The sequence below is a fragment of the Liolophura sinensis genome, chromosome 6, assembly GCF_032854445.1.
Source record: "Liolophura sinensis isolate JHLJ2023 chromosome 6, CUHK_Ljap_v2, whole genome shotgun sequence".
NCBI lineage: Eukaryota > Metazoa > Mollusca > Polyplacophora > Chitonida > Chitonidae > Liolophura > Liolophura sinensis.
This window is the reverse complement of record NC_088300.1, coordinates 16,197,323-16,224,343: the sequence shown is the minus strand read 5'-3', so window position 1 is coordinate 16,224,343 and position 27,021 is coordinate 16,197,323. Positions and strand designations below refer to the sequence as shown.

Genomic DNA, 27,021 nt, shown 5'->3' with positions numbered 1-27,021 from the left:
TACGGGTATGGATAAATAACTCCTGAATTTTCCTTTGCTCTTTATTGCGATGGATCAAAGAACTTTTTACCTGCAGTTAGCAAAGTGAAACCTACATGTACATTTGTTGTTTTTTTTTTGTTATAATTTTTTTTTGGGGTGGGTTGGCGGGGGGAATAAAGCTGATGAGGCCAGATTATTGTGAAGTGAATTTGGAACTAGTCAAGTGACGAGTGCATGGCATTGTTGTCTTTATATAATAATATACTGAGTAGAAATATATATAACCAGGTGAAATATATATAAGCCAGGTGTTTGGCAGTGAGCCAACTAAATGATTTGATGAGTCTAGATTGCCTAATACTCAACACACCCTGATGCACACCCCTCCCCCCAACCCCCCCCCCCCCCCCCCCCCCCGCAACCACCCCACCCCCACCCCAGCACCCCGCTGCAGCTCTCGATCAGCTGTTCCCATTTCCTTTGTGGTCTTTGAAAGAAAATCATGCAACAGTTGTTGTGATAAATTCTCTCCACTCTTGAAATATTCATGCCAACTTTACTCTTGGTTTAACCCCAGCTTTGAGCTCTGATATTATGGTAAATAAGAGAGTGGATAAATACTGTAGCTAGGCCTCTGAATAAGGCTGAAATAATCTAAAATCTGAAAAACCCAATGAAATTATTCACTATCCTAATGAGAGATACAAGAAATGGTCAGTTAACATTGAAAACTCCTCTGTAATCCTGAAGGCTACACTTAATCACCTAAAAATAAAGGCCTGTCTATCTGGAATACTAATGTGTCTTAATTTGTAGCAGGAGAAAATGGGGGAGAAGGGGACAGAAGGACTGGAAAATTGTGCTATCTATCAGAGTGTGCAGTAGACCACATGTGGCAATGGGTGATGAAGCTTTGGTTTGTTGATTCCACTTTGAGATAGGGATAGGCTATTTTGAAATATGAGCAAACCTGAAATGTATAATATTGATTAATGGTAATTGTGTGTATATGTGTGTGATGCATATCCTTGATAGCTTAAGACACAGAAAAGTTCACAGTGGTGCGGCCGATATTTGTCGCTCTCGGTTTAAGATTGATACAGATCAATGTAATACTTAGGAAATCTCTCTGCCATTTTCCCCTGGCGTTTTATTTCGCAGCCATCAAGGTTTTTTCTGTACAGTTTCTTGGAGTTATGTTATATTCAAGTTGTTTGAAGACCATTGTTCATTATCATCATGAAATTATGACATAAAAGATAATGATCCTCAGTAAATATGAGCAATACTTGAGACACCTTGACAGTTTAAAGAATCATTACATCACTGAATGTGATATATTTTATACCATATTATAATATGCAATATGACAAGATATCCACGTGTGTCAGTTAATACTTCAGTTTTGGTGGTGCTTTTTGTTTTTTGGGAACTGCAAATACTACATGTGTGATTAGAATGCAAAGTGTAATATAAACACATATTTTTGATACTCAAAGGCCCTGACTTATTGCCAAAAAACAAGTCGGCCCAATCACTGATCAGTTCAGACTATAATGTTTGTCACATAACAATACATGTATATCTTTTCTGTCTACCTGTGACGGAACATAGCATATATTCAGTTAAACATTTTTAGAGCTTTAAATAGACAGATGTTATTGTTGTTTTAGATTTTAGTAAATTTTATTGAAAATTATCTTGTATAATCACACTGATGATAAAATAAGCCTTATAGACATTGTATATAACTACAGTTGCTGTTGAGTCATTTTCTAGTCATTAAATAATTAATCTATGGTAATGGTTTAACGTCACATCGGCACTAGTATTACGGCCTTATCGTGGCAATTCAGTACATAAAACTCGCATGCTATTTTGCTCAGATGTTACATCATCCTAACCCTATTATTACCCTGTCTTCTAAATAAAGCCTGGGGACCTTGCGATAACTGATATATCAATCCTGTGTACCCAGACAACAGGCGCAATTTAATCCACAGGGTTCCTTAATGGGACAAAACATGTCAGTAAAACCTGTCACCTCCAATAAGACCAAGACAGCCTGTAATTCTTAGATACAGCTGCTGGTGAGGCTGATCTGGCATTTTGCCAACATGTGTTTCAGTCATGCGCAGAAGTTTTGCAGTTTTATTTGTATTGGTGATAGACTCTTTTTACCTTATGTATGGCCGTTTGTTGCTGTCAAGCTGGTATTTTTTTTGTTATGTTTGTTTTGCCCCAAATACACAAAATAATGATGACAGTTGTGTACTTTTAGTTTTTTTATGAAATGCCTGTATTTTTGTGGTAGAATAAGGGAAACCAACTCATCCTGCTTTAAACAGCAGTTTACCTGTTACATGGTGGAGTGAGTATTTCCCTTGTTCTGCATGGAAACTAATCTCTACCAATGCATTACTTAATAGGCAACAGAGAGGCTTGGCACAGTATGTGTGTACATATATACAGCTTATATATGACCTTAACAGTGAGACACTGCTGGCACAAGACTTGGGAGATATTGATCAGTTCAGTAGCCCAGTGAACTTTTGATGACATTGCCATTGGACAATTATCTTGCTGGCACTGCTGGCAAGAGGCATATATCTACATATATAAGTGAACTTTTTGAAAGATTGCGCCATATCTCTGCATTCCATTCATCTCTACACTGTTGAATGCGGTACTGTCTTGTAGTTTATTTGTGGGTGTGATACTGTCTGGCTTTGATTTTATGACACAATGTGGGCTAATGCTGACCAAAAGGTGAAGTATGCATGGATTCTATACAGGCTGTTTAAGGTTCCTTAATGGAATGCAGTAATAATGTACAAGGTATGAAGGTTGCACTTAATGAGATTGAAAGGTATGTTTTATTCAATGAGCTATGGGGTGTGGCGCTTAGGCTGCATAAAATAGGGGAATGATATTTATTGTAAAGACTGAATGTGACAATTAATTATGAGTGACATGCTTAATAAGTGAGATGTATCAGTGTGGAGTACCACATTGCCAGTGACAGTGCAGTACTGGAGGTGGTTAAATATAGGTGCAGTCCTGGAGGTGAGGGAAAAAGCAGTTGCCATACTGAAGGCAGATGGAGTCGGATGCAGTATTGGAGATAGGAAACTGCATATGCAGTACTGGAAATGGGTGGGAGTGGGTGGGTGTAGGTGCATTACAGGAAGTGAGGGAAAATGTAGGTGCAGTACTGGAAATGGGTAGGGGTGGGTGGATGGGTGTAGGTGCAGTACAGGAAGTGAGGAAATGGAGGTGCAGCAAGGAAAGGCAAATACAGGAATGGTGGAAGGTGGATGCAGAAATGAAGGCGGGTTGAATGCTGGACGTAGGAATGGAGGTTGTGAGGCCTTGCAGATGCAGGAATGGAGGTGGGTGGAAGGTAAATGTAGGAATGGAGATGGGTGGAATATGAATGGGGGTGCATGGAAGGTGGATACAGAAATGGTGTGGGTGGAAGGTAAATGTAGGAATGGAGATGGGTGGAATATGAATGCAGGAATGGAGGTGGATGGAAAGTGGATGCAGGAATGCAGTTAGGTGCAATGTGGCTGCAGGATTGGAAGTGGACAGGAGGGTGGAGGCAGGAATGGAGGCAGGTAGAATGTGGGTGCAGGAAAAGAGATGGGTGGAAGGTGGATCAAGAAAGTGGGTGAAAATGGGTAGGAATGAAGCAAGGTGGAATGTGGATTTAGGAATGGAAATGGGTGGAATGTGAATGCAGGAATGGAGGTGGGTGGAAGGTGGATGCAGGAAAGATGGTGGGTGGGTGTGGAAGCAGGAATGGAGGTGGGTGGAAGGTGGATGCAGGAAAGGATGGCGGGTGGGTGTGAAGCAGGAATGGAGGGTGGGTGGAAGGTGGATGCAGGAAAGATGGCGGGTGGGCGTGGAAGCAGGAGTGGAGGCGGGTGAGATGTGGATGCAGGAATGCAGGTGGGTGGAGGGTAAACGCAAGAATGAAGGTGAGTGGAAAGTGGGTGCAGGAATGGAGGTGGGTGGAATATGAATAGAGGAATGGAGATGAGTGAAATAGGAATGCAGGTGGGTGGAAGATGGATGCAGGAATGAGGTGGGTGGGTTTTATGTGGATGCAGGAAATGGAGGTAGGTGGAAGGTAAATGCAGGAATGGGGTGGGGTAGGGGGGGTGGATACAAGGAAGAAAGCGAGTGGAAGGTAGATGTGGGAATGGAGATGGGTGAAATATAAATGCATTATTGGCAGTAGATGAAATGGATGTTTATTGCTGGGGGCGAGTGAATTGTATGTGCAGTACTGGTGATATGTGGTAGGAAGTTGGGTGAAATGTAGGTGCTGAAGATAGATCAAATCTGTATGGCTGTATTCTTGTCATTGCCCTAGAACATTTCATTTCATTTATTTATTTGATTGGTGTTTTGGTGAATAAAATTATACCAATTAAATGAAATCAGTAAACTCTCAGAGATGGGTAGATGATAAAGTGGGAGAGGAATATGGGATCACCTAAAAAGTGGAGAAAGGTATGAGTGAAATCGAAAATTTAAAAAAAAGCTTTTAAGTGGAACACAAGGCCAACATACTTCAAAGATCTGGAGTAAAAATTCATAAGACTTGTATTGTCAGTTTGACTTTGATCATAGGTGTCACTAGTTTGTGGTGCACCTTAACAAAGGTGACTTAGCTTTCTGCCAGATGTATATTGAATACAGTACAAGAGGAACTGCAATGGGACATTTTATTTACAAGGTTGGGATAATGAGGTATCGACAGAAGCAATGAAGAAGTGATAGAGCTCTGTTAGCTCGAGGAGAGAACACTTAAGCCATTGACAGATCTTTATGGCTCCCCATTCGGGTAATACAACAGTTCCGATGTGGAACGCTGCTTTCCGTGACCAGATCTGCCCAATACATCAAGGGAAACTGAAGACGCAGCAAATTGCCAATTGAATCCTAGAAAGAGTGGTTGGTTTTCAGGTCTCCCGCTAGCACGGATGATCACTGCGGCTACGCCTGCATGCCCCAGTCGCTGCTGCTCCCAAGCCGCCGCCGTTTGCCTATTGATTTTATGTCTCTCTCCCTGACAACATACTGTACCATGTTCAAGAGTCTAGTTTGTGAATGGACTGTGGTTGAAGGTTATTGTGGTAGTGGTGTAGTGTGTGGGAAGTGGTCTACCATTGTCTTGTGTCAGCTTGTGGTTATGTGTGCCATGTACCCGCTGTAGTGCTGTGAGGTGCCACAGTTCCTAAGGAGCTTCACTATGACACACTTGCCATACCCTCTGACTAGCTGCCTACAACTGAAGCTTATGTGGCCTATCGGTTCACTTGGTGGTATAGCCCGGCCACATCAGTGACGCAGATCCAAAACAGTCCAAATCTGATGCCAGTGTTTAATGAGCTATGTAATAGGACTCCTGTTTGTGGTAGAAGTGTAACGTGAGCCCCTGTAATGTCTCGTCATCTCCAGGTGTGCTAGAACCTTAGGAGTTTACCTGTGCCACAAGTGCCTGTGTCACGTTTCTAAGTTGGCTGAATGGAACGTCTGCTGCTCACCAGGGCTAGGTCTTAATCCTCCACCCCATGGGTGTACATGTACCTAAGGTCTTTGTCAGTCTGCCATGGTGTACATCTATGTACTTTAGTGTACTATACCCATAGAACCCCTCAGTGTGACATACATAGGCAGACAGTTTTAGGGTGGTATGTTCAAGCTATTTGACGGTGATTGCTCGCCGTCGGCGTTCTTGACCTCGTGCTTTCGGACTAAACCACGGCAATCTTCCAGTCACACGTTTGACTCGGATCACGAGGAAAGCAGCAGCGAGGATTCCTCAGATGATGATACAACAACAGCACCTGCGACGAGGGCGGCAAAGGTCAAAGGTGGCTCTGGCCAGAATGGACCACTGAAAAAGGGTAAGCTGCAGGATTAGATGGGCTTTTCTTGTGCTGCACTGGCAAGAAACGTGAAAGGGAGGGGGAATGATTGTTGCTCTGTGTGCGTCACAGTGTGTCCACACACTGGACATATTATCCCACAGTAGGAATGCAGGCTTTGTGAGCTACCATATTGACACTGTGTATTGGCTGAGGGTTATTACAGCAGGTTTCACCACAGACCTATACATTGATAGTATGCCCTGCAGATGAAAGCATGCATAACCAGGTTATTGACAGAAAGGCATTTATATGTTAAGGAGTAATTGAATTAGTGTAGCATTGGATTTTTGATCATAGTGCGTGGGAGATGTAAGCTATTTGATGTGATGTTATAGGTAGCTGTTCCATAACAGAGTACTACTGTAGTTTCTAGTGCTTATACTAGCAGTGGCTAGGGGGAATTTCCCTTTTAAGCTCAGTTGATAGAGCGCTGGACTTCGGCTATGTAGTGAAATCCATCAACCCGTACACATGTACCCTGTGGAACCCACAGTCAGGGTGTACAAACCATATACTAGTATTTTGTTATACCCACTGTGTATAATGCGGTAATTTCTGTAATAGTAATTGCAGTCATGATGTGTCATCATGATGCATTATAAAAAACGTTGCAGCATTGTCCTGCAAAACATTAGTTGTTGTTATAGGGAGTAATAGTGTGGTGTGTTTATTTAGTATAACACTTTATATCTGTGATAATCTGCTTCCCAGTATAATGGTTCCAATCTAATGGTGCATGATAAATTACTGAGCAGGAGAAAAGTCAACATTCGGTATAACTGAACACATTGCACTCACGTAAGCCATCTACGTATACAGATTCTCCTTTAGCCCTCATTGATGTTTAAACACACATTTATATATAACAGATTGGTTTGTTATTCGACTGATGTATGTTTTACATTCAGTAAGAGACAAAATGTAATAAAGGTGCTTTTTGGTGACAAGCTCTGAAATTGTAATATAGATTTACTCTGAATTGCATCTATCGCATCTGTCAGTTATATTTTCAGACTTAAAATACCAGGATTTGATAGTTACATTAAATATGGCTCTGACTGAAATGTAAAATGCCCTCTGTATTTGAACTAAAATTTTGTCTGTTATTAAGTTACTCATTGTCTTGATTCCGAGAGTTCTGTTGATATTAAAAAGGTCTTTTGATTTGTCTTTGGAAGGTAGGTTGATATCGCACTGGAAAAATGTAGTTTTAGCATCAACAGTATTATAGTTTGTAATCTTTATTTGCCTCTAAAAGTTCACTTTTTTGTCGTAAATTTTTTATGGTAAATGAAGTACTTGAGTGCACACATAAATGGTTTCTAGCCTTGACCAAAGAGGACATGGGTTCAAATCCTGCTCCTGCTAGCCTCAGTCTCTGGCTTCATCTCTAAGTCAGAAACCTGACAATCATTAGATGCAGAGTGGTTTTCCTCAAGGCTTTGCCTGTGTTTGTCCACCCATAAAGCTTCACGCCAGCCATGATATAAGTGTTCTTGAGTCAAGATAATTAACTGTATAAAGTGAATTTTTATGAAGAGATATATATAGATGAGATTAAATTTTCATTGCTTTTTAATTTTTTTTTTGTTAACATTTGCCATCTGTTAAAGAGCTTTATGGTTTTATTTCTATAAATATTCCCAGATGATGATGACCTTCAGGTATCTGTAACTTCATTTTGATCCCCCCCCCCCCAAAAAAACTTTAAAAACTTAAATACTTTCCATCAGCAAAGCGAAGCATTGGAAATGTCTTGATGTGAGTGGAATTTTTGATCAGTATTCAGTGAGGAAAAAAGAAACAGCGAATCTATTCATCAGGACATATTAGGACAATGAAGTGATGGGGTGTCATGTCTGGTGTATTCAGCATGATACCTCAGTGACCGGAGTGTCATGCCTGGTGTATTCAGAGTGATACCTCAGTGACCGGAGTGTCATGTCTGGTGTATTTAGCTTGATACCTCAGTGACCAGAGTGTCATGTCTGGTGTATTCAGCGTGATACCTCAGTTACCAAGGTGTCATGTCTGGTGTATTCAGCATAATACTTCATTGACCGGGGTGTTCTGTCTGGTGTATTCAGCATGATACCTCAGTGACCGGAGTGTCATGTCTGGTGTATTCAGCTTGATACCTCAGTGACCGGAGTGTCATGTCTGGTGTATTCAGCATGATACCTCAGTGACCGGAGTGTCATGTCTGGTGTATTCAGCTTGATACCTCAGTGACCGGAGTGTCATGTCTGGTGTATTCAGCTTGATACCTCAGTGACCGGAGTGTCATGTCTGGTGTATTCAGCTTGATACCTCAGTTACCAAGGTGTCATGTCTGGTGTATTCAGCACAATACCTCATTGACCGGGGTGTCATGTCTGGTGTATTCAGCATGATACTTCAGTGACCAGGGTGTCATGTCTGGTGTATTCAGCATAATACCTCAGTGATCGGGGTGTCATGTCTGGTGTATTTAGCGTGATACCTCATTGATCAAGGTGTCATGTCTGGTGTATTTAGCGTTATACCTCATTGACCAAGGTGTCATGTCTGGTGTATTCAGCATAATACCTCAGTGACCAGGGTGTCATATCTGGTGTATTCAGCATGATACATCATTGACTGGGGTGTCATGTCTGGTGTATTCAGCATAATACCTCATTGACTGGGGTGTCATGTCTGGTGTATTCAGCATAATACCTCAGTGACCAGAGTGTCATATCTGGTGTATTCAGCGTGATACCTCATTGACCGGGGTGTCATGTTTGGTGCGTTCAGCATGATACCTCAGTGACCGGGGTGTCATGTCTGGTGTATTCAGCGTGATACGTCATTGACTGGGGTGTCATGTCTGGTGTATTCAGCGTGATACCTCATTGACCAAGGTGTCATGTCTGGTGTATTCAGCATGATACCTCAGTGACCGGAGTGTCATGTCTGGTGTATTCAGCGTGATACCTCAGTGACCGGGGTGTCATTTCTGGTGTATTCAGCGTGATACCTCAGTTACCAAGGTGTCATGTCTGGTGTATTCAGCATAATACTTCATTGACCGGGGTGTTCTGTCTGGTGTATTCAGCGTGATACCTCAGTGACCGGAGTGTCATGTATGGTGTATTCAGCATGATACCTCAGTGATCGGAGTGTCATTTCTGGTGTATTCAGCATGATACCTCAGTGCAGCCAGCACTTTGGCAGCATGGACTCACCCTGCCACAAGAAGGCACAGTTCATGTAAACAAATCTAATGACTCCTCGTTATTATATGAGTGAAAAATTGTTCAGGACAGCATTAAAAACCCAACAACACATATCTGTACATTCATTCTCAAGGCATAGAAAGATTACAAAAGTGTCCCGGCGAGGTCTCACTTGGGCATTCAATAAAAGTAAAAGCCATCAGAAATACTAGGGTCGGTAGATAAGGAAATGGTTTTGTAGTCTGACATTAGTAAAGGAAATAGGAATTTTAAAGAAATTGTCAGAGACGAAAAAAAAACTTCCATCAAAACCCCAGTAAAATTAGGAAAATCAGTTCGGTTCCCCTCAACAAAAAATATTTTCAATGATGTCTTTGTAATGAAATGCCCAGTTTTTTGATGTGAGGATTTGCCTTGTTGTTTCAGTGAACTCGTTTGGGATTGGTGAAGATGAGATAGATGACACGTCCTCTAGTGATAGTGACGATGATGTATTGGAGAAGTACCAGGAGGTGAAGAGGTCAGCCAGTACACGCAGCATCAAGAATGTCAAGTCTCCCACCACCCTACAGCCTTCAGGCTCAGGTATTCTACTTTTTATTTTGTGAAATGTACTTACTTTATATTCATAAGAAGGATGGCTGTAAAGCCTGTAATGTGTCTTTATATCACAGTTTTAATGTTATCTTCAGAAATCATGTCTCATGCCAAAGTCTGAATATTTGACATAAAGGTATATTATATATCTTTATGTAAAATGTGTGAAAGAATTTTGGTAATTTGTTTCTTTTAAGATTTGTGTTTTTTCCTTAGTCTAGGTCATTTAGAGAAAGGTATTATAATTTCGGAATCATATGTACACATTGGCAGATTTGTTTAATAAAGCCACAAGCAGTAGCTGATGAGACTTGATTCACAAAATCAGACAGCATGTAACTCACAGAATTAGTAATATTATTGGCATTTTGTTGCTGTGTCAACAATCAAGTCATTAATGTTGATTACCACAGCATATAATATTTGGGCTTGTTAAGTCCTAGGGACTTTTTCCCCAGCATTTGTGACATCCATCATAACAGAACATTTCTGCCAGCCCAGTATTGATTGAAGACAAAATCAGATTGATGATCACATGATCACGGAAAGGGAACGCACTTCTGGGTGCTGATTTGATTACAGTCCGGAAAGCCAAGCACCGGTGAATTAGGTCCAGTTGGCAATGTGCCAATGCTATTTATAGTTTATATCTCAAAAATGAACTGAAACTACAACAGAAGCAACATTAAAAGTGTCAATTATGGGCCTTTTTGTGACATTTACATTTTTTTTTTATCCACAAGAAGTAAACATGGCTAACATGAATAAAAATGTCAGTATAGTGAACTGACATTAAAAGGCTAATGATTGATGCAGTAACCTTAAACACTACATGTATCTAGACATTAACTGTTATTATGTTCCTTATCATTAAAAAAATGTATGTTGTTCACTTACTCTAGGGTAATCATGGTATAATCTTCTACACCTTGATTACACTTCGAACATGTTGTTACTAACATCTAACCGCTAAATCATTTTGGCATTTTTTTTAATACATATATACAGGAATCTATTTATATTTCTTACATTTACATTATTGTCAAAATACCTTTATTTTTTCCTTTATCAACAGTATGGTACTAAAATCGTCTATTTTTTTATTTTTTGTGTACCGGCTGCAGTAGCTTAGTAGATATAAAGCATCTGCCTCGTAACACAAGATCCAGAGTTCAATCCCAGGTCATATCCATGACCTCAACATCAATTATCTTGGCACTTACTTGCTTTGCTTTAATACTGCTGTATACATGTCATTGTTTACACATTGCTATACATATATCATAGTTTATACATTGCTATATACATGTCATTGTTTACACATTGCTGTATACATGTCATTGTTTACACATTCCTACATACATCATTGTTGATACATTGCTGTATACATATCATAGTTTATACATTGCTATATACATGTCATTGTTCATTAATTGCTATACACATGACATTGTTTACACATTGTTATATACATGACATTGTTTACACATTGTTATATACATGTCATAGTTTATACATTGCTATATTTATGTCATAGTTTATACATTGATATATACATCATCGTCTATACATTGCCATATACATGTCATTGTGTACACATTGCTGTATACATGCCATTATTTACACATTGCTGTATACATGTCATTGTTTATACATTGCTATATACATGTCATTGTTTACACATTGCTGTATACATGTCATTGTTTATATATTGCTATATACATGTCATTGTTTACACATTATTATATACATGTCATTGTTTATACCTTACAGTGCGCTCTGTGGGTAAAGTTTCTATCTCAGAGAGATCCAAACATGATGAGTCCAGTGTGGTGGGAAGCGCAGTTGGGAGTATGGCAGGGAGCGAGGTGGAGGCAGAGGCCAGCAGCCTGGAGGGACCCTCCTCTCCCCACAGCCACTCAGGCACCCAGTCCCCGACAGATGCTGTCCTGTCCTACCAGAATGAGGGCTTCCAGCAAACCTCCCCGACCCACTCCATGGCCAGCGAGGCTCTGTCAGGGGAAGGCAAGGGACTCGGTTCAGATGTGAGTGCAGCATTCACTTATTCCCAAGGCAGATGTGTGATAGGCCTACATCTTTATGAATGTCTTCACATGAAATTTTGATATCTATTAGGTATTCAGTAAGAAGTAGTTCTCTGCATTCACTATATGTATGTCTGGCAAATTTTAGCCTTGCTAGTATTTTTACCTACACTTTTATTTTTATTTCTGTTTTTTTTTTGTTTTGCCTGCAAGTGCACATTTGCATACGAGTATTCATTTTGGAATACAAGATGAAAAACAGTAAGGTCACATGTACATGTTCCAAAATAGGGTTATCACCAGGGAATGGCACTTCATCATTCAAAGATTAATTAAGGAAATAGTAGAGCCACCTGTGCCTTGCTTGTGACCATGGTTAGTACCATTTAAACCTCTCCCCTTCCAGCCTGTGACAGTCCTCCAGCACACAATGATTCAGTTTTTATTTACAGACTGTGCTTGATTAAGGTTTGTCCTCTTGTCATATTGAGGAAGTAGCTGCACTACCTACCTGAGGACGTACATCTAAGTTACCTGTGTAAGGGAATGTCACACCTGCGGGTATTGATCTGTTTGGGATCAAAGTTATGACGTGCGCTTACCTGGAATCCATGTCACTAGTCATTGAGCGGAACACTTACCTGTCTTGCTCAGGTACTGAACAACAGTTGTAGTGTCAGCTTATAAAACTTACATTTGCATACTTCTCAATCAATATTGGTGCTGTTTTTCAAGAAGAAAAGGTAATTTTCTTTTGAGATGAACACCAGATGTCTTGTGCCCAAATGAAATTGTCTTATGTAATTTATGCTTCTTAGAATTTGTCTGCTTTATCTGGTATGCTTAGCTTAAATATTTCAAACCTGCGTCACAGCTTGAGGCCGCGATTCATTATGTTGATTATTGTAAAAAAGTTACAATTTTCACATTCCACAAAGAAATTTTAAAAAGATAGAAATTCCTGGGTGAAATTTTCGGATATAACTTATTCTTCTTATAAATTGTTTGCATTACAAGTGTGATATGGTAAACTTGGTTTATATTCCAAATCTGTCACAGTTTTAGGCAGCCATTCATTGTCTTTATTACTGTATCTAGTTACAGTTGTCATATTCCACAAAGACATATAAAAAAGAGTAATGAGAAATTCCATTTATTTCAAAATTCTCCGGTATACGTTTGTAAGCAGATCAGTGAAAGGTATGGTATTGATAGAGCATAAAAGTTATATTAACCACTGAGACAAATATTCAAATTCATGGCAGAGATGAAGGATTTACTTTATGTAGCCTGGATTTGAACCTGGATCTTCACATCCAAATTCCATTACCCGGGTACATGTGTCTGATAAAGGGAAATTGTCACAAACTTCAAGAATTAGCACTAAGACTGCAGGCATTTCATATCTGTTAATGTTACACTTAAACTGGGAAGTATGTCATAAACTGTCCATCACACAGAGAGCTTTTCAGTTCTGGTTAATGGTCAGTTTTCCCTTGACCATCCACTGACCTGAGCAACGATAAAGTTTATAATGAGCTGTACTGTCACCTACGTGAACTGTGATACCTGTGAAGGAAATGTTACTGTGACCAGATCCACCTGGAAATGCTCCACTCTAAGATAATCAGCGTTGATTTCAGTTCTTCATGGGAGCCACCTGCTGTGGATATTAATTAACTAGATATTAATTAACCTGTCTGAACTACTCTTTAGTGCAAGTACATGTTCTACATGCATTAACAATGTATTCTTGGACTACATGTAACCCTTGTTCATAAAAATGCCAGCTGTGTAAAAACTTTCCAAATACTGCATTCATTATTCTCACTAAATTATTTTTTATAATAATCTTGCAGTGATATATACTAATCATATTCAGTTGGCAAGAGATGACGAATTTGAGCTTAGTAATATGAAAAAAAAGTTGAAGAGAATGTTTACTGACAGGAGTGATAATATTTCCTTTGTGGAAACATCTGATTCATATTTAACACCCACTGATGACAAGAAAATGTGTTTTGCTGAGCTTGAGCATGTCTTCAGAATAGGTATTAAGTAAACATGCTTTGTGTATGTTTACATTTGGGAGCCATTTTTGCCTCATTTATTTGATTGATATATCAAACCATTTCAAGATCATTTGCCTAATGAGATTGCAGTAAGATTTGTGAATTTGTTTATTTACTTATTTATTTATTTATTTGATTATTGTTTAATGCTATACACAAGAACTTCTCACTTATCCGATGGCAATCTGAGTCCCTAGGGAAACCAGTGTTGTCAACCACTTATTCTCACAGAGGCACAAGAATTGTTTAATAAACTGCTTTTAATATTGATGATGCTACGGCTCATTGTTTCAGGAACACCTGTTTGATGTGAGTGACCTCCAGCATGAACCTCCGCTTATCTCCAAATGTGGCAGCCTTGAAGTCACCTTTCCAGTATGACGCTAAGCATGCCAGCATGAGCATCACCATCTTACAGGCGCGCGAAGTACCAGCCAAGGAGCGTGGCGGTACCAACCACTCTCAAGTCCGTCTGCTTCTCCTCCCAACCAAGAAACAGAGAGTCAAGACCAAGGTTAGGACAGGTGAAAACCCTGCTTTTGATGAGACCTTTGTCTTCAGTAAGATAAAAAAAGGTGAGTACTTCTTCCTCCACCTCATATTCCAATCAGGTATCACCAACCCCAGTTTACTCTAGCTTGATCTTGACATTGATGCTTCTATCTACATTGTATGTATGTGTGCTTGTGGGGTTAACATCGTACTTAACTATTTGACCATGAGGAGTCATTAGGTGTATGTACAAATATTGTGCCTTCGTGTGGCAGGGCCAGTCCATGTCACCAAAGTGCTGATGCCACTGAATCATTATGCAAAGACACCAGATATGACACCCCACAGGCTAACCAGTCATGTTTCCTTGCTCTAACCTTTCATTGCATCTATCTACATTGTATGAAACAAGCTATTCCTTGGTTTCAGTTGACTTAAATTAATTTAGTTTTGCCAATATTTTATATATTTTTGCGATCAAAGACAGTAGGCCTTACTGGTCCAGTAGTCTATACAACATTGCTACAGTCAGGAGGTGTGTCTTGTACATGCTGAGGTGCAGTGCTTTTTCGAGAGCTCTTTAAAATTTAGTCCATTGACTACTATAATATAAGTGAAATGTTCTTGAGCTCAGTATGAAACATACCAAATAAATTTGTGTTAGTGCTGCTTTTGTTAGTCAGCATAATACTTTAATAAATGGGTCTTTTTGTGAGACATAGAACCTTGCTCTTTGCTTTTCTACAACATTGCTAAAGTTAATCTGTTATAATCTGGTTGTTTTCCTCAGAGGATGTGAACAACATGGGCGTCCGTTTCCGACTGTATGGTGTGGAGCGGATGAGACGGGAGCGGATGATTGGTGAATGTGTGGTAGGCTTTGGCTGTCTGAACCTGGACATTTCCTCCACTCACTGGGTTGTGCTGGAGCCAAGAAGTAACCTCAGTGTAAGTTAGTCACCCAGAAATAACCAGCTGACAACACTGCAAGTGCACAAAACACTTCATATTTTTACCACTCAGCCAGTATTGGCAAAAGGATATTTTCACAGAGGTTGGCATCTGTCCATCCATATCCATGTAAATGTTCTAACTCTAGAGCGGTATAAGGTCAATTTTATATAAGAGACTACAATAGCAGTCTGACATAAACTAAAAAGTTGTTATCTTAAAAAGGTATTCTGCTTCATGTTTCACAACTTTCTAAATGGTACTTGAAGAAGATCTACCATCGTTACATTGGATCTATTTGTTACATTGTAAATGTGCTCAAGGCTGACGGCTTTTAAGTGCATTGCACAGTATTATTAATTTTAAGTCTTCAGGGTGAATGATTCACATAGAAAAATGCCTAACAGTTGGTATGAAGCAGTGGTGTTGGAAAAGTTTAATAACTGGAAGAGGATACCAGTATATACATAGACTTAGGAGTAATCCATTAACTACATGTATATGCCATGTAGATCAAGGGAAGCTACTCTTCACTTTAGGAGGATTAAGGGAGATAATTGTCTTCCTTAACATGCTATGAAGACAGGTAAATGAAAATATTTCAAATACTTAATATTACTTAAAGGCCCAACATCTGGATATTTGTCAGGTTTGCTGGCCATGTGCAAAGGTAAACCTGACTGCAGACATATAATTGAAATATTAATATTAATAATAATAGGATGTCTTAACACACCAATGAGGTAAATAAATGTTGTGTTACCAGTACATAAATTATGACTTCAGCATGGAGATTCCAAGTTTGATGTCTCGAGTTTGTCACGGAGTGAGAGCGGGTCTTCCACTCAGTCCATGCAGCATGGAGGAATGCCCGAGCTTCTGTTAGGGCTCTCATACAACGGCACTACAGGTCGTCTCTCTGTAGAGGTCCTCAAGGGAAGTAACTTCAGGAATATGGCAATGAACAGGGCACCAGGTAAATGCAGATTTAACACTGGTTTTTGTTTTTTTTGCAAGTGATCTGTATAAAAAATAGCAGACAGAAGAGTTATAGGAAGATGATTAAGTGAAGCTTTGTGAATTGTGATGAATATCTTTAGATGGTGAAATTATTGTGGGAAAATGCATATGGGAGTATAATACAACAAATGTATCATTAGAGCCCTCTGTGTTTGTACAGATGGACCTGAAACTGTTAGCTAGTGTACCTCTTTCTGTAACAACTGATTCTTCACACTTTCATATAATTCAGAATTCATAATATCTGAGTATCTTGTACATGTATATGCCCATGATGCTGTCACTGTAATGGATGAAGGATTTACTGTGTGAGTCAGGATTTGAACTCGGATCTCCATGGCCGAGCTAAAGGGAATTTCCTGCTAGTATAAGCAGTGAGAAGCTGCTCCCATTACACTACGTATCGATTTGTTTCCAGATACCTACGTGAAATTGACAATGATGTCACCGACTGGGCAGGAAATAGCACGCAGTAAGACCTCCATCAGGAGAGGACAGCCCAACCCGCTTTTTAAGGAGACTTTCATGTTCCAGGTGGCTCTGTTTCAATTAGCAGAGGTCACCCTCATGGTGTCTGTTTATAATAAACGCAGTATGAAGAAAAAGGAGATGATTGGCTGGTTTGCTTTGGGTATGTGTCAGTACAATATATTTTAATTGGCATTTAAAGAAATAAATGGTATTAGTTGGTAGATATACCAGGGCTCGAAATGGGGACCCGCGAATGGCGAAAAGCAGGAGCCAGATTTGCCATAGCAGGCCAGCTTAAAACTGTCCCGCAAAAAAAATTTCAACAAATACAATCACAGGCCAAGCATGAGATATCAGTGTATGGACAACTATAAGTTCTGCTTTCTAATTAAAAGGACTGATAAAGATACACCCAATTTATTATTCTCTGAAAACATAGGAAACACAAATCGTGGCCGCTGTAAACCACAAGGAGATGTTATAAGAGATAACTCGGTGCTGAAAGCTACTTAAGAACAGTATTATCTCCCTTCGCTTGTGTGCACATGTGTGCTCGTATTGCGGCATGTACTCCATTTTTGCGTCAGCTAAAAGCGAAATCAATGTTGACTTCTTGTTTGGATGGAAAATAAAAGGATTCTTTCAGTAACTAATACACAGTTATATCCATCTTGGACTAGTTATACGAGAAAATCAGATCAAGTGTTAACTTTTCTCTCCTCAAAGTCCGGATTGTATCTAAGGCCATGGTCAGAAAACATGAATAACGAGACAGCTGGGCAGACGATAAATGATAGGCGCAAGCCTTGACTGAAACCTTTGTAGTTGACCTTTCTTGTTCGAATTACTGGGCAAATTGTTCTTTCTATTTTTAATCCATGATGACTGATGAAACCATCGCTAAACATTGTCGTTTAGGACTGCGTGGCCCTGTTGGGTTGATTTGCATGTCTCTTGGCGCACAGTTTCAAAATATTAGTAGACCTGACTTGCCATGACTGCAGAAAATTATTTGGATAAGCAAGAGGGAAATATTTCTGTGGAGTGCAACAACATTTCGACTCGGGATTGGATTTAATTCACTAATTTAATAAAGGTTCTATTATCTCCTGCTTTAGAGTGACTTTAAAACCCCACTTCGTTATTGATCGACTGGATTTTGGAATTCAATGATTAAATGTTGAGGCAGGCAAATATCAGAAAGTTGTTTAAAATAGACCCCAGTATTTAATTTAATTGAACTACTAAATTAGCAGCTTAAAAATTGCAGGTCATCTGCTATTGTGTGTGCCAAAACTTTATGATTGGAAAAAAGTTGCAGACCAAAGGAGATTTTCTAATTCAAGCCTTGCATACAAAAATTTTCAATACTTTTGTGTAATTACCTGTATGGTGCAATGAAATGTACACTCATACTTGAAATTAGCAATTGTTTGTCGTGTGGATCAATGGAGACTGCTTTTCACTGTAAGAGGATCAAGGGAGATAATTCTGTTGGCTTTTGTCTTTTTTTTTTTTTGTCTCGATGTAGAAATGTATCTTTCAGTCAGCATGTTAAGTATTTGTGTAAAGACATTTCCAAAAAATTCTTGAAATGTACACCTTCCCTCAGAAAGAACAGACTTCAACGGTTAGTGTATGACTCTTTCCTTGTCCCTTGAATGAATTACCAAAAATTGGATACCTCTTAAAACCCTTTGGGCAAACAATGTCATTTAGGATGTGTTTATTTTCATGTTATCAGGTCAGAACAGCAGTGGTGAGGAGGAGATGTCTCACTGGGCGGACATGCGGGAAAATAAGGGGGAACAGGTGTGTCGCTGGCATGTTCTTCTGGAGTCCTGAGTCCAGAGATGAGAGTTCAGTCGCAGAAGAGTAACAGAATGGCTGATATTGTCTGAATGAGCGATTAAAAGTGAGCTTTGGTCTTGGAGAATCTGCGGCCATTGGCTGAAAGTTACAACTCATCCAAATCTGGTGCAAATTTTTGATAATGTTTCAAGGATAGAATCTTTTGTGTCTCTGTAAAAGTTTTTAGCTATGATATTTTTTTGGACATAAATACCCTATTGATAGTAGGATTTTTCCTGTTCAGTTCCAAATCACTGTCTTTGTAAGATACTCTTACACCTCAAATCAAGATAGGAGGACATCGTGTAAATTTGGAGATTAGTTTTCAGAAAACTTCTTGTTGACAAAAGAATTTAGGACAGATCGGTTGTGAAAACTGTGACAAAGGGAGACAATCCTTCCACCTGCTCTGTTGAGGAGATGATCTCTTCCCAAACATTGTACTATACCACATATACCTTGTTCATTTGATCAGGAATATGTATATTTGGGTTAATATTTTATGGTATGCCAAAATTAACTGTTGAACTTTGTTCTCATTTACAGTGCTGTAATTAATAGTTGAAGATTTAAAAAAGAAGGGCAATTGTTAACTCTCAGCATCTCTGTTAAGTATGTTTATGTAATTTAAATGTACTGTGGGAAAATATTTAAAAGAGTATGACTACTATTTGACTGTTTTTTTTAGCACTTTATTTATTTTATATTGTATGATTTGACCACTGCATGATAGCAGTGGTAATATTGTTGCTGAACAAAGGTATATTTATGGGAATAAAGTGAAAATGTACTGGCTGCATTTTCCCTCCGTATGTTGATGTGATCTCCTCGACACCAAGTTGTCTTCAGCATATAGTGTCTATACTGGGTAAATATGGTAAGTCACATCAATGCTATGGCCACATTAGACTTCCCGCAATATTACCAAATGATTATAAAAAGATATACAATATGTAAAGATATACAATATGTAAGAAGTGGCAGAATTTTACCTGAAAACTGATTAATTTGAAAGCAGTAGCTCTTTAAAATTATCAGGGCTTTCAGCATAATATGGTAATATTTCAGAAGGGATGTGCTGTTGACATCCTATAAACATATTTCACGGTAAGGCTGCTTTATATTGACATTTTTAATTCATGCACATTGTCAGTGCTGACATTTGATAGATCAGGATGTATAACTGTTTCATCATTGTCTAAAGCAGGCTTATTTGGGAAAAGGGTCTCAACCACCCAACATCTGTTACCGGTTATCTGTTACTCATTTAAACATCTGTTGCCAGATATCTATTACTCATTTAAACATCTGCTATGTTTTTTTGAAGATTTCAAGTACTGAAAGATACTGTAATCTCTTTTTAACTTGAAGTTTTACTGTGTATGGTGTTTAGTTAAAATATCTAAGATCTGTGAACATCAGTTTACAAACTGTTTGTGATTTTGTTGAAATTTCTACTGGTATCTTTGGCAACTCTCACTTATATGTTTGATGTGTGATGATTGAAACAAATATTCTTGTTAACCGCTTTGTTGGTTTTGGCCTATTTTGTACTTACTAAATAGAGGTACGTGTAGGTAATGTTCAGAAATGCATATATGATGTATAGATGTCTATTTTTTGTATCAATGTTAACTTGGCACCTTTATTTCTACATGTGAAATGTACCTGTACAGGCTGGGCTTAAATTGGTCAGATTTACCTGGCTATTTGACACACCTTATCACTTGCTCAATTTGCCCACTAGGCGACTGCACATGCACAGGCGCATGTGCATCCAGCTTCTTAATGGCTATTATATTTACTAAGCTATCCATAATACACATTTTATGCTATATGTTTATGAACAAATTCTAGATCTGTGTAACATTATAACTACATGTACATTCAAGTAGTATTACACTCTATATACAGTATGAGGTCCATTCAAGTAATGTTTATCAATGCCTATATTGTTAGGCCACACTTACTTAGCTTGTTGTTTTATGAGTAGAATAAATCTTTCTCCAATGTCAAGAGGAGGGTATAAAAACAAAGCATAAGTTATCTGATTAGTGGGAAGTGTATATTGTCCCAACAATTTTTCCTGTCAAAGACATAACAGTTTTTACATACACATAATTGGATAGTTTTGAAAAAAAAAAACAGAGAAAATGGAAAGATGAATTTTCAGTTTTATTTCATTTTAGGACTTTTTATTTTTGGCTTGCCCATAGAACACAGCAAAAAATTGGAATTGAATTGAAAATTCATGATAGATCAGAGAGTAACAGTGACTGGCTGTGTTACAAATTATACTTATAATGACACTGCTGATCAAGAGCAAATGTTAATCACAAGAATAAGAAAGAGGCAAGAGTTTTCTTACTTACTGGTGTACATGTACATGTAAGGATCCACTGAAGGATAACATGTTTAATCCTTGGACATGGTTGTCATGTCATATATGTTATATGGTTATTGAGCTGTGCTATCCATGATCCATGACACACAAAATGACAGTTACAGTTAATGAGCTGAAATTTCGCCCATTGCTATGTTGCATGTTTTGTCTGATTCTGATAGTTCTGTCGATCTTAGAAAAAAATGTTTTAAGGTATGTTTGGTGGCCCTGAAAATGCCAGTTTTGGGACACAGTTTTAACTCATTTAACGTAGTGATGTAAATGTTTTCAGCGTAGCTTGTTGAAAAATTTGTGATCACAATGAATGAGGATATTCATATTTTGCTTTGTACCTTAAAAAAAATTAGTGCAGTTGAAACAAAGTAATTACTGCAAAATGCCTGTTACTCTGAATCATTGACCTAGTCTACCTGCAGTGAAGTAAGCTATCACATGTTGGTACAGGTATATGTATTATGTTTGACTAGGAAAATAATGATGAAGTTCTAATAAAATTAGAAAGGATTTCTTTCAAAGTAATTCTAAAGTTACCGTGTAAGCCGAAAAAATTCATAAAGATGATTTGTGTACAAAGCTGTAAATATAATCGTTATGTTTGTGTATATTTGGTCTATACACCTGATATACCCATGATGTTCTGGTTTAATGCCTCTGTACCTCATCTGTCTTGTTAACTTACTAAAATCCTCCTGGATTTGTCCACTCATAATCCCTCTCCTTTTTGTAATCACTTTTCTTCACGTTTGAGTTTTAATCACAAAATACACTTTATTGAATCAACTTATTGTTCAGACTTCCATTTTTACTATATTTTTACTGTTTTATTTCTTTAAGTATTTATTTGATTGGTGTTCTGTGCCAGTATATACATGACAGTGTACCTCACAATGGTCGCAGCCACAGCAGTCTGTTGTGTTGTTGGATTGTGCATGTACCTCACAGACGGCCCCTGCCACAGCTGTCTGTTCTGTGGTTGGAGTGTACAAGTCATGCACCTCACAAATGGTCCCAGCCACAGCAGTCTGTTGTGTTGTTGGAGTGTACATGTACCTCACAAATGGTCCCACCCACAACAGTCTGATGTGTTGTTGGAGTGTACATGTACCTCACAAATGGTCCCACCCACAACAGTCTGATGTGTTGTTGGAGTGTGCATGTACCTCACAAACGGCCCCAGCCACAGCAGTCTGTTGTGTGGTTGAAGTGGCCCCAGTCTCAACAGTCTGTTCTAGCAAACACAACAAGCGTTAGTGCTGAAAACCTAAATAATCAAGAATATTAAAAATTAAGAAGTAATAATTATGTACACAACATGGTTCATATTTGGGAGGAGGGGGGGGGGGTGCTGAGCGTCACACGTGGGAAAGTTCCAATGATCGGTCACGCCGCACAATCCGGTTTCCTCCAGCCATAAAAGTGTCTGGCCACAATCGTACACTTAAGTGCAAAATTCTTGAATATGATGTTAAACAGCAATCAAATAAATAGATGAATAAGTAATTAACTGAACGGCCTATTGACGATCTGCCTACTAAGCAAAGGCTGTGTATGGCAGAAACATATCCTCCTTAGCTGGGGTTAAAGGAATCTACAGACTGTCGAGATAGAACATCATACTGTTGAATTAACTTGCATTTCTACAAAGACAACGTTACACGGCTTTTTTTTGGGGGGGGGGGGGGGGTTCACGCCAAGTTTAGGACAAGAGGGATATAGGATGACAGTGTGAACATTATAACTAAGGGTCTTGCGTACAGGGCGTTTATTTTATACGTAAAATCTCGCATTGTAGTATCTGTCATTCTAAATTTCCTGAATTTTACAATGACTATACAGTTATCTTGCATGAAACGAAGTGTTTCAGGATCTCTGGCATTCAGCTTCCGCTAAACCTGGTCTTTAGCTCTATCGTGTTGAAAAAAAAAAGCCACTTTGGACATGCGAACAGCTGCAATCAAAATGCAAGGTGAGTTACATAGTTCCTTTGATTAATTTGTATGCTAACATGGTATACACGATTTGGATGCTCATTATTATGCTTCTGGGACATTCTTGCGTCTTTCCACCTCCATGAACCCGTCCTATAAATTTTCTTACTTTCTTTTTTCTCTCAATGTAATCAAAGTTGTTTTGGACATTTTTATGGTTATATGAATGTTTGTTTACACGTCTAGGGGCCTAAAGATTCGGTATGTATGTACACATGTATACTTCAGTTCTTACGTCGTACTTAACAATTCTTCAGTCACACAACGACGAGGAGTCATATAGGCGTATGCGCATGTGCTTTGTCTTCTTGTGGCAAGGCGATTGTCATGACAGTTAACGGCTAGCTTAGCTAAGTGAGCTTCATGAAACCGGCCCAGTTCCAAAGACTTGAGTTTGCAAGAATAAACTGTTCTCTAACGAATGAATTTTCACTGAATTAGAATGACACGCATGTGCTGTTGCTAGTTGCCTTTAAGTAATGCAAAATTCAAATCCTTTAAATCTAAATCTACATAATCATCATCAACGGATGTCGACGATTGTGCAACGTTGTATACGCTTGATCAGTAAACATAAGGAACATACTTGTAGAAAATTACAACATGGGAAGTAAAATCAAGGCAGCGATGGACAATGTGATAATTGGCAAATGGCCGCACGTAACTGGTGAAATCTGACATCTTGTCAGTTTACCTCAGTTAACTGGCTATACACCACGCTTATTTGCGATGAAATTGACAAACATTACTGTGTATATAACTGTGCATATATACACATATACCGAGACTTAGGGCTTACGAAGAAATTAAATGGATATACACATTAAAAATAATCAACTGGTACAGTCATGAAAGATCGGGCTGTTATTTTTACCATAACAATTAGTTTATGAGAAGAAACTGGGTAGAGAACCCGATGGAAACCTGGATCCTCGATTCGTTATATTGCTGTTTAAGTGGACAAACCCCGAAAAAAAAGAAGCATGAGCACTGGGTTCGAGTCTCACTGGCCAAGGATGGACAGGGGTCAAGGACAAGCTGATATGATTCCATAAAGCTGAAGATTCAAGGTGAATTTATTGCGCTATATATTTTATTATTTGCACAGACGCCTAGATTTTTGAATTCTTCGGCTACATGTATACATATACAGTAATTATATTTTGTCATATCGTATACTGATGAAGACGATCTAATATAGCCTGCATGTAAACAGCAGATATTCTGACATTTAAAGATGTTCAAGTGACTTCTGTTCCGGGTGGATAAACCAAGGGATGTCAGAAGAAAATGACTTTATTTTCGTTAATACGATGAGAAATACGATAATTAATTGTTGGTATATACTTGACATCTCCACTTGGGATTTTTCTACTCTCTATACCACTATTCCTCACGAAGACTAGAATTTCATCAATAATTGTTTCGGCGTTCAATAAATCTGGTCACCGCTACGCTGCTGTCAAAGGCAACGTAGTTTCTTCATTTCTACTCCTGCGTACAACGGTTACCATTCATTGGATATCTCCTTGTTCATCGAGGTACTTGAGTGATTTTGGTGTGATTTGATTTGACTGGTGTTTTGCGCCATACTCGAGAATATTTCACTTTTACGACGGCGGCCAGCATTATGGTGGGACGGTGGAGTTGCTTGAATTTCCATTAACCACATAAAATACATGTGAAATTCGCGGAAACCATATATCACATCGCATGTATACATGTAGGTAAGCCCGATTAGTACAAACTGTGTACCTTTTGGCTGGCCTACATGTGATCTAGTATGAATACGATTATATGCAGAAATTATTGAAGAGTAATCCTCACCAGTCCGATCTCTCTCATTCACTAATATAGGTATATTGTTAATCTGCTAGTTCTAAATATAGCAAAGGCTGTGAGGTGTCCTGTATTCATCTTCACAGGAAAACTACGGAATCTCCAGATGGCAATGCCTTATCTGGACCAAAACGGTTTCGTCTCTCGGATTCCTCACGGCAATTAAGATCTGGGGTGTTATTTGACGATTTCCATGAACGTCAGAATTTATTACTGTAAAAAAGAAAAAAAAAAGAAAAAACTGGTGTGCCAGTTAATTAAGGTTATTTCATCATGCAAGCGCCTTAATTCACTCTAAGTTTGTTAAGTTTTACATGGAGTGTAATTCTCTTGTCAGTAAATGGACAGATCCAGCGTCCAGAATTTCTGGCACTTCTTCACCCGGGTCTGTTTATAGGGCCAGGGTATTAATTGTGCTGTATATTAGATCACTACGCTGGATATATATATATATATATATATATATATATATATATATATATATATATATATATATATAATATATATATATATATATATATAATATATATATGAACAGTTCCAATCAAAACGCAACTGATACATATGTTGATTATCAACAACTTATATACTACGGTATACAGGGTACACGATTTGAATACTATTTTCATTAATTCCGCTAGAACATTGCTTGCGAATATCATTGAAAAAGTAATTATATACAGCTATGTACATAAAGTAATTATATACAGCTTCTTTTGAATCCAACATGAATCCTTGCTGGGGCTCACGAATATACAGTTAGTAAGAAATAGAATCGTTAAAGATTACAACTATAACCAAAGATACCATATAACTATGCATATAACAACTGTATACAGTGTATTAGGCCTGTAGTGAAATGGGTATATATTTATCCGGCAATCATTTACTGAGTTTCCTCATGGTCCTGCATGTAGGTGTGTCCGAAGCCATGTGGGAAATGGGACGGGCGGTTGAAATTTTCTACGGCTTGAGGTTTTGATGGAAGTGGCGGATGGCGGGGTGGGGGTGGGGGTGGGGGGGTATGGGGCAATGTAATATGGACAGATTAGCACCCATACGGCCGACGTGGCATGTGCAGCCAGAGCCGTACAACTGAAAGGAGACGGGCTGATGCGGGGCAACCAAAGATGCGGGTCATGCTCCACTTTTCTCACAACATCACCCAGATGGTATGAGAAGAACACAGCACACAACCCCTTCTGCCGGAGCGTAGACTGATGGGCTGGCGTGTAGGACTTCATACCACATGTGTTGGAAGACACATCGTCTTTGTTTATTGCTGTCAATGGGTCTTCTAGCAGACACGGCTTTAGATATAGGCATAGCCTACCACCATACCGGACACAAAGTCTCAAGTGGTACTCTCTACGCGATGGGGCGTTGACAAGCATACATGTAGACTATAATACTGTTGTGAAACTGTGCCACAATATCCGTTCAGGAAACAAGATGCATACAGACAAGATTGGCTTATATATAGAGTTACTTTATTTCGAGGAAAGCAAATGAAGTCGCATTAAAAAACAGACATGGAACTGTGTTCAGAGGGTGCATTCATTAGTCCCACACTAGCTACAGATAGTTTAAAAAAAAAAAAAAAAAAATGTCGCATGTACAAATTAGCCATACAGCCCATGTGACACAGTCACTGATCGAAGCAGGCCTACTGCACATTTTGTAATTCCACGCACGCACCTTGTGGGTACATACAGTAGCTGTCATGCTAATTTAAAGAAGATAAATGCGTGGGGGAAACAGGAGAGCTCGTATAAACAACCGGACGCTTTCGGTTTGGTACTAGTAAGTGCCCGTAAGGTCGAGTGAGGCCACAACGTGAAATCTTATATCCAAGGACGCTATCTACCTAGTGATGTATGGTAGCTGGCTGGTCACGTGGTCGGACATGCCCATCACATTTATAGGGAAAACAAATACAGAAAACTCTCAGGCTTCTAAACTATGGTCAAGGTTGGACGATTCGCACCTAATAGAAATGCATTTATACTTATTTTAAAGAGTGCACACAGGATGTCCTTATTTATTACTGAGTATTTGTCGTGGATCTGTCAAAGCAGTGGGCGGTAACAATTCCACAACCTACCTCAGAATGGTACAGGAATGGACTCGTCCGGACAACACCGAGTCGTGTGGTTCAGTCGTGAAT

The 27,021-nt window shown here is 38.9% G+C and overlaps 1 protein-coding gene across 1 annotated transcript; it reads left to right on the top strand.

Annotated features, from left to right (window-relative positions):
- The first annotated feature begins 5,116 nt into the window (after positions 1-5,116).
- LOC135466945 (synaptotagmin-16-like) lies at positions 5,117-21,807 on the top strand. The gene is given in 9 exon segments (XM_064744700.1): positions 5,117-5,903; positions 9,551-9,709; positions 11,495-11,766; positions 14,133-14,207; positions 14,209-14,413; positions 15,121-15,278; positions 16,068-16,257; positions 16,720-16,932; positions 18,517-21,807. Coding segments are annotated over 9 exon segments (1,587 nt in total). The 5' UTR covers positions 5,117-5,689; the 3' UTR covers positions 18,618-21,807.
- The last annotated feature ends 5,214 nt before the right edge of the window (positions 21,808-27,021 follow it).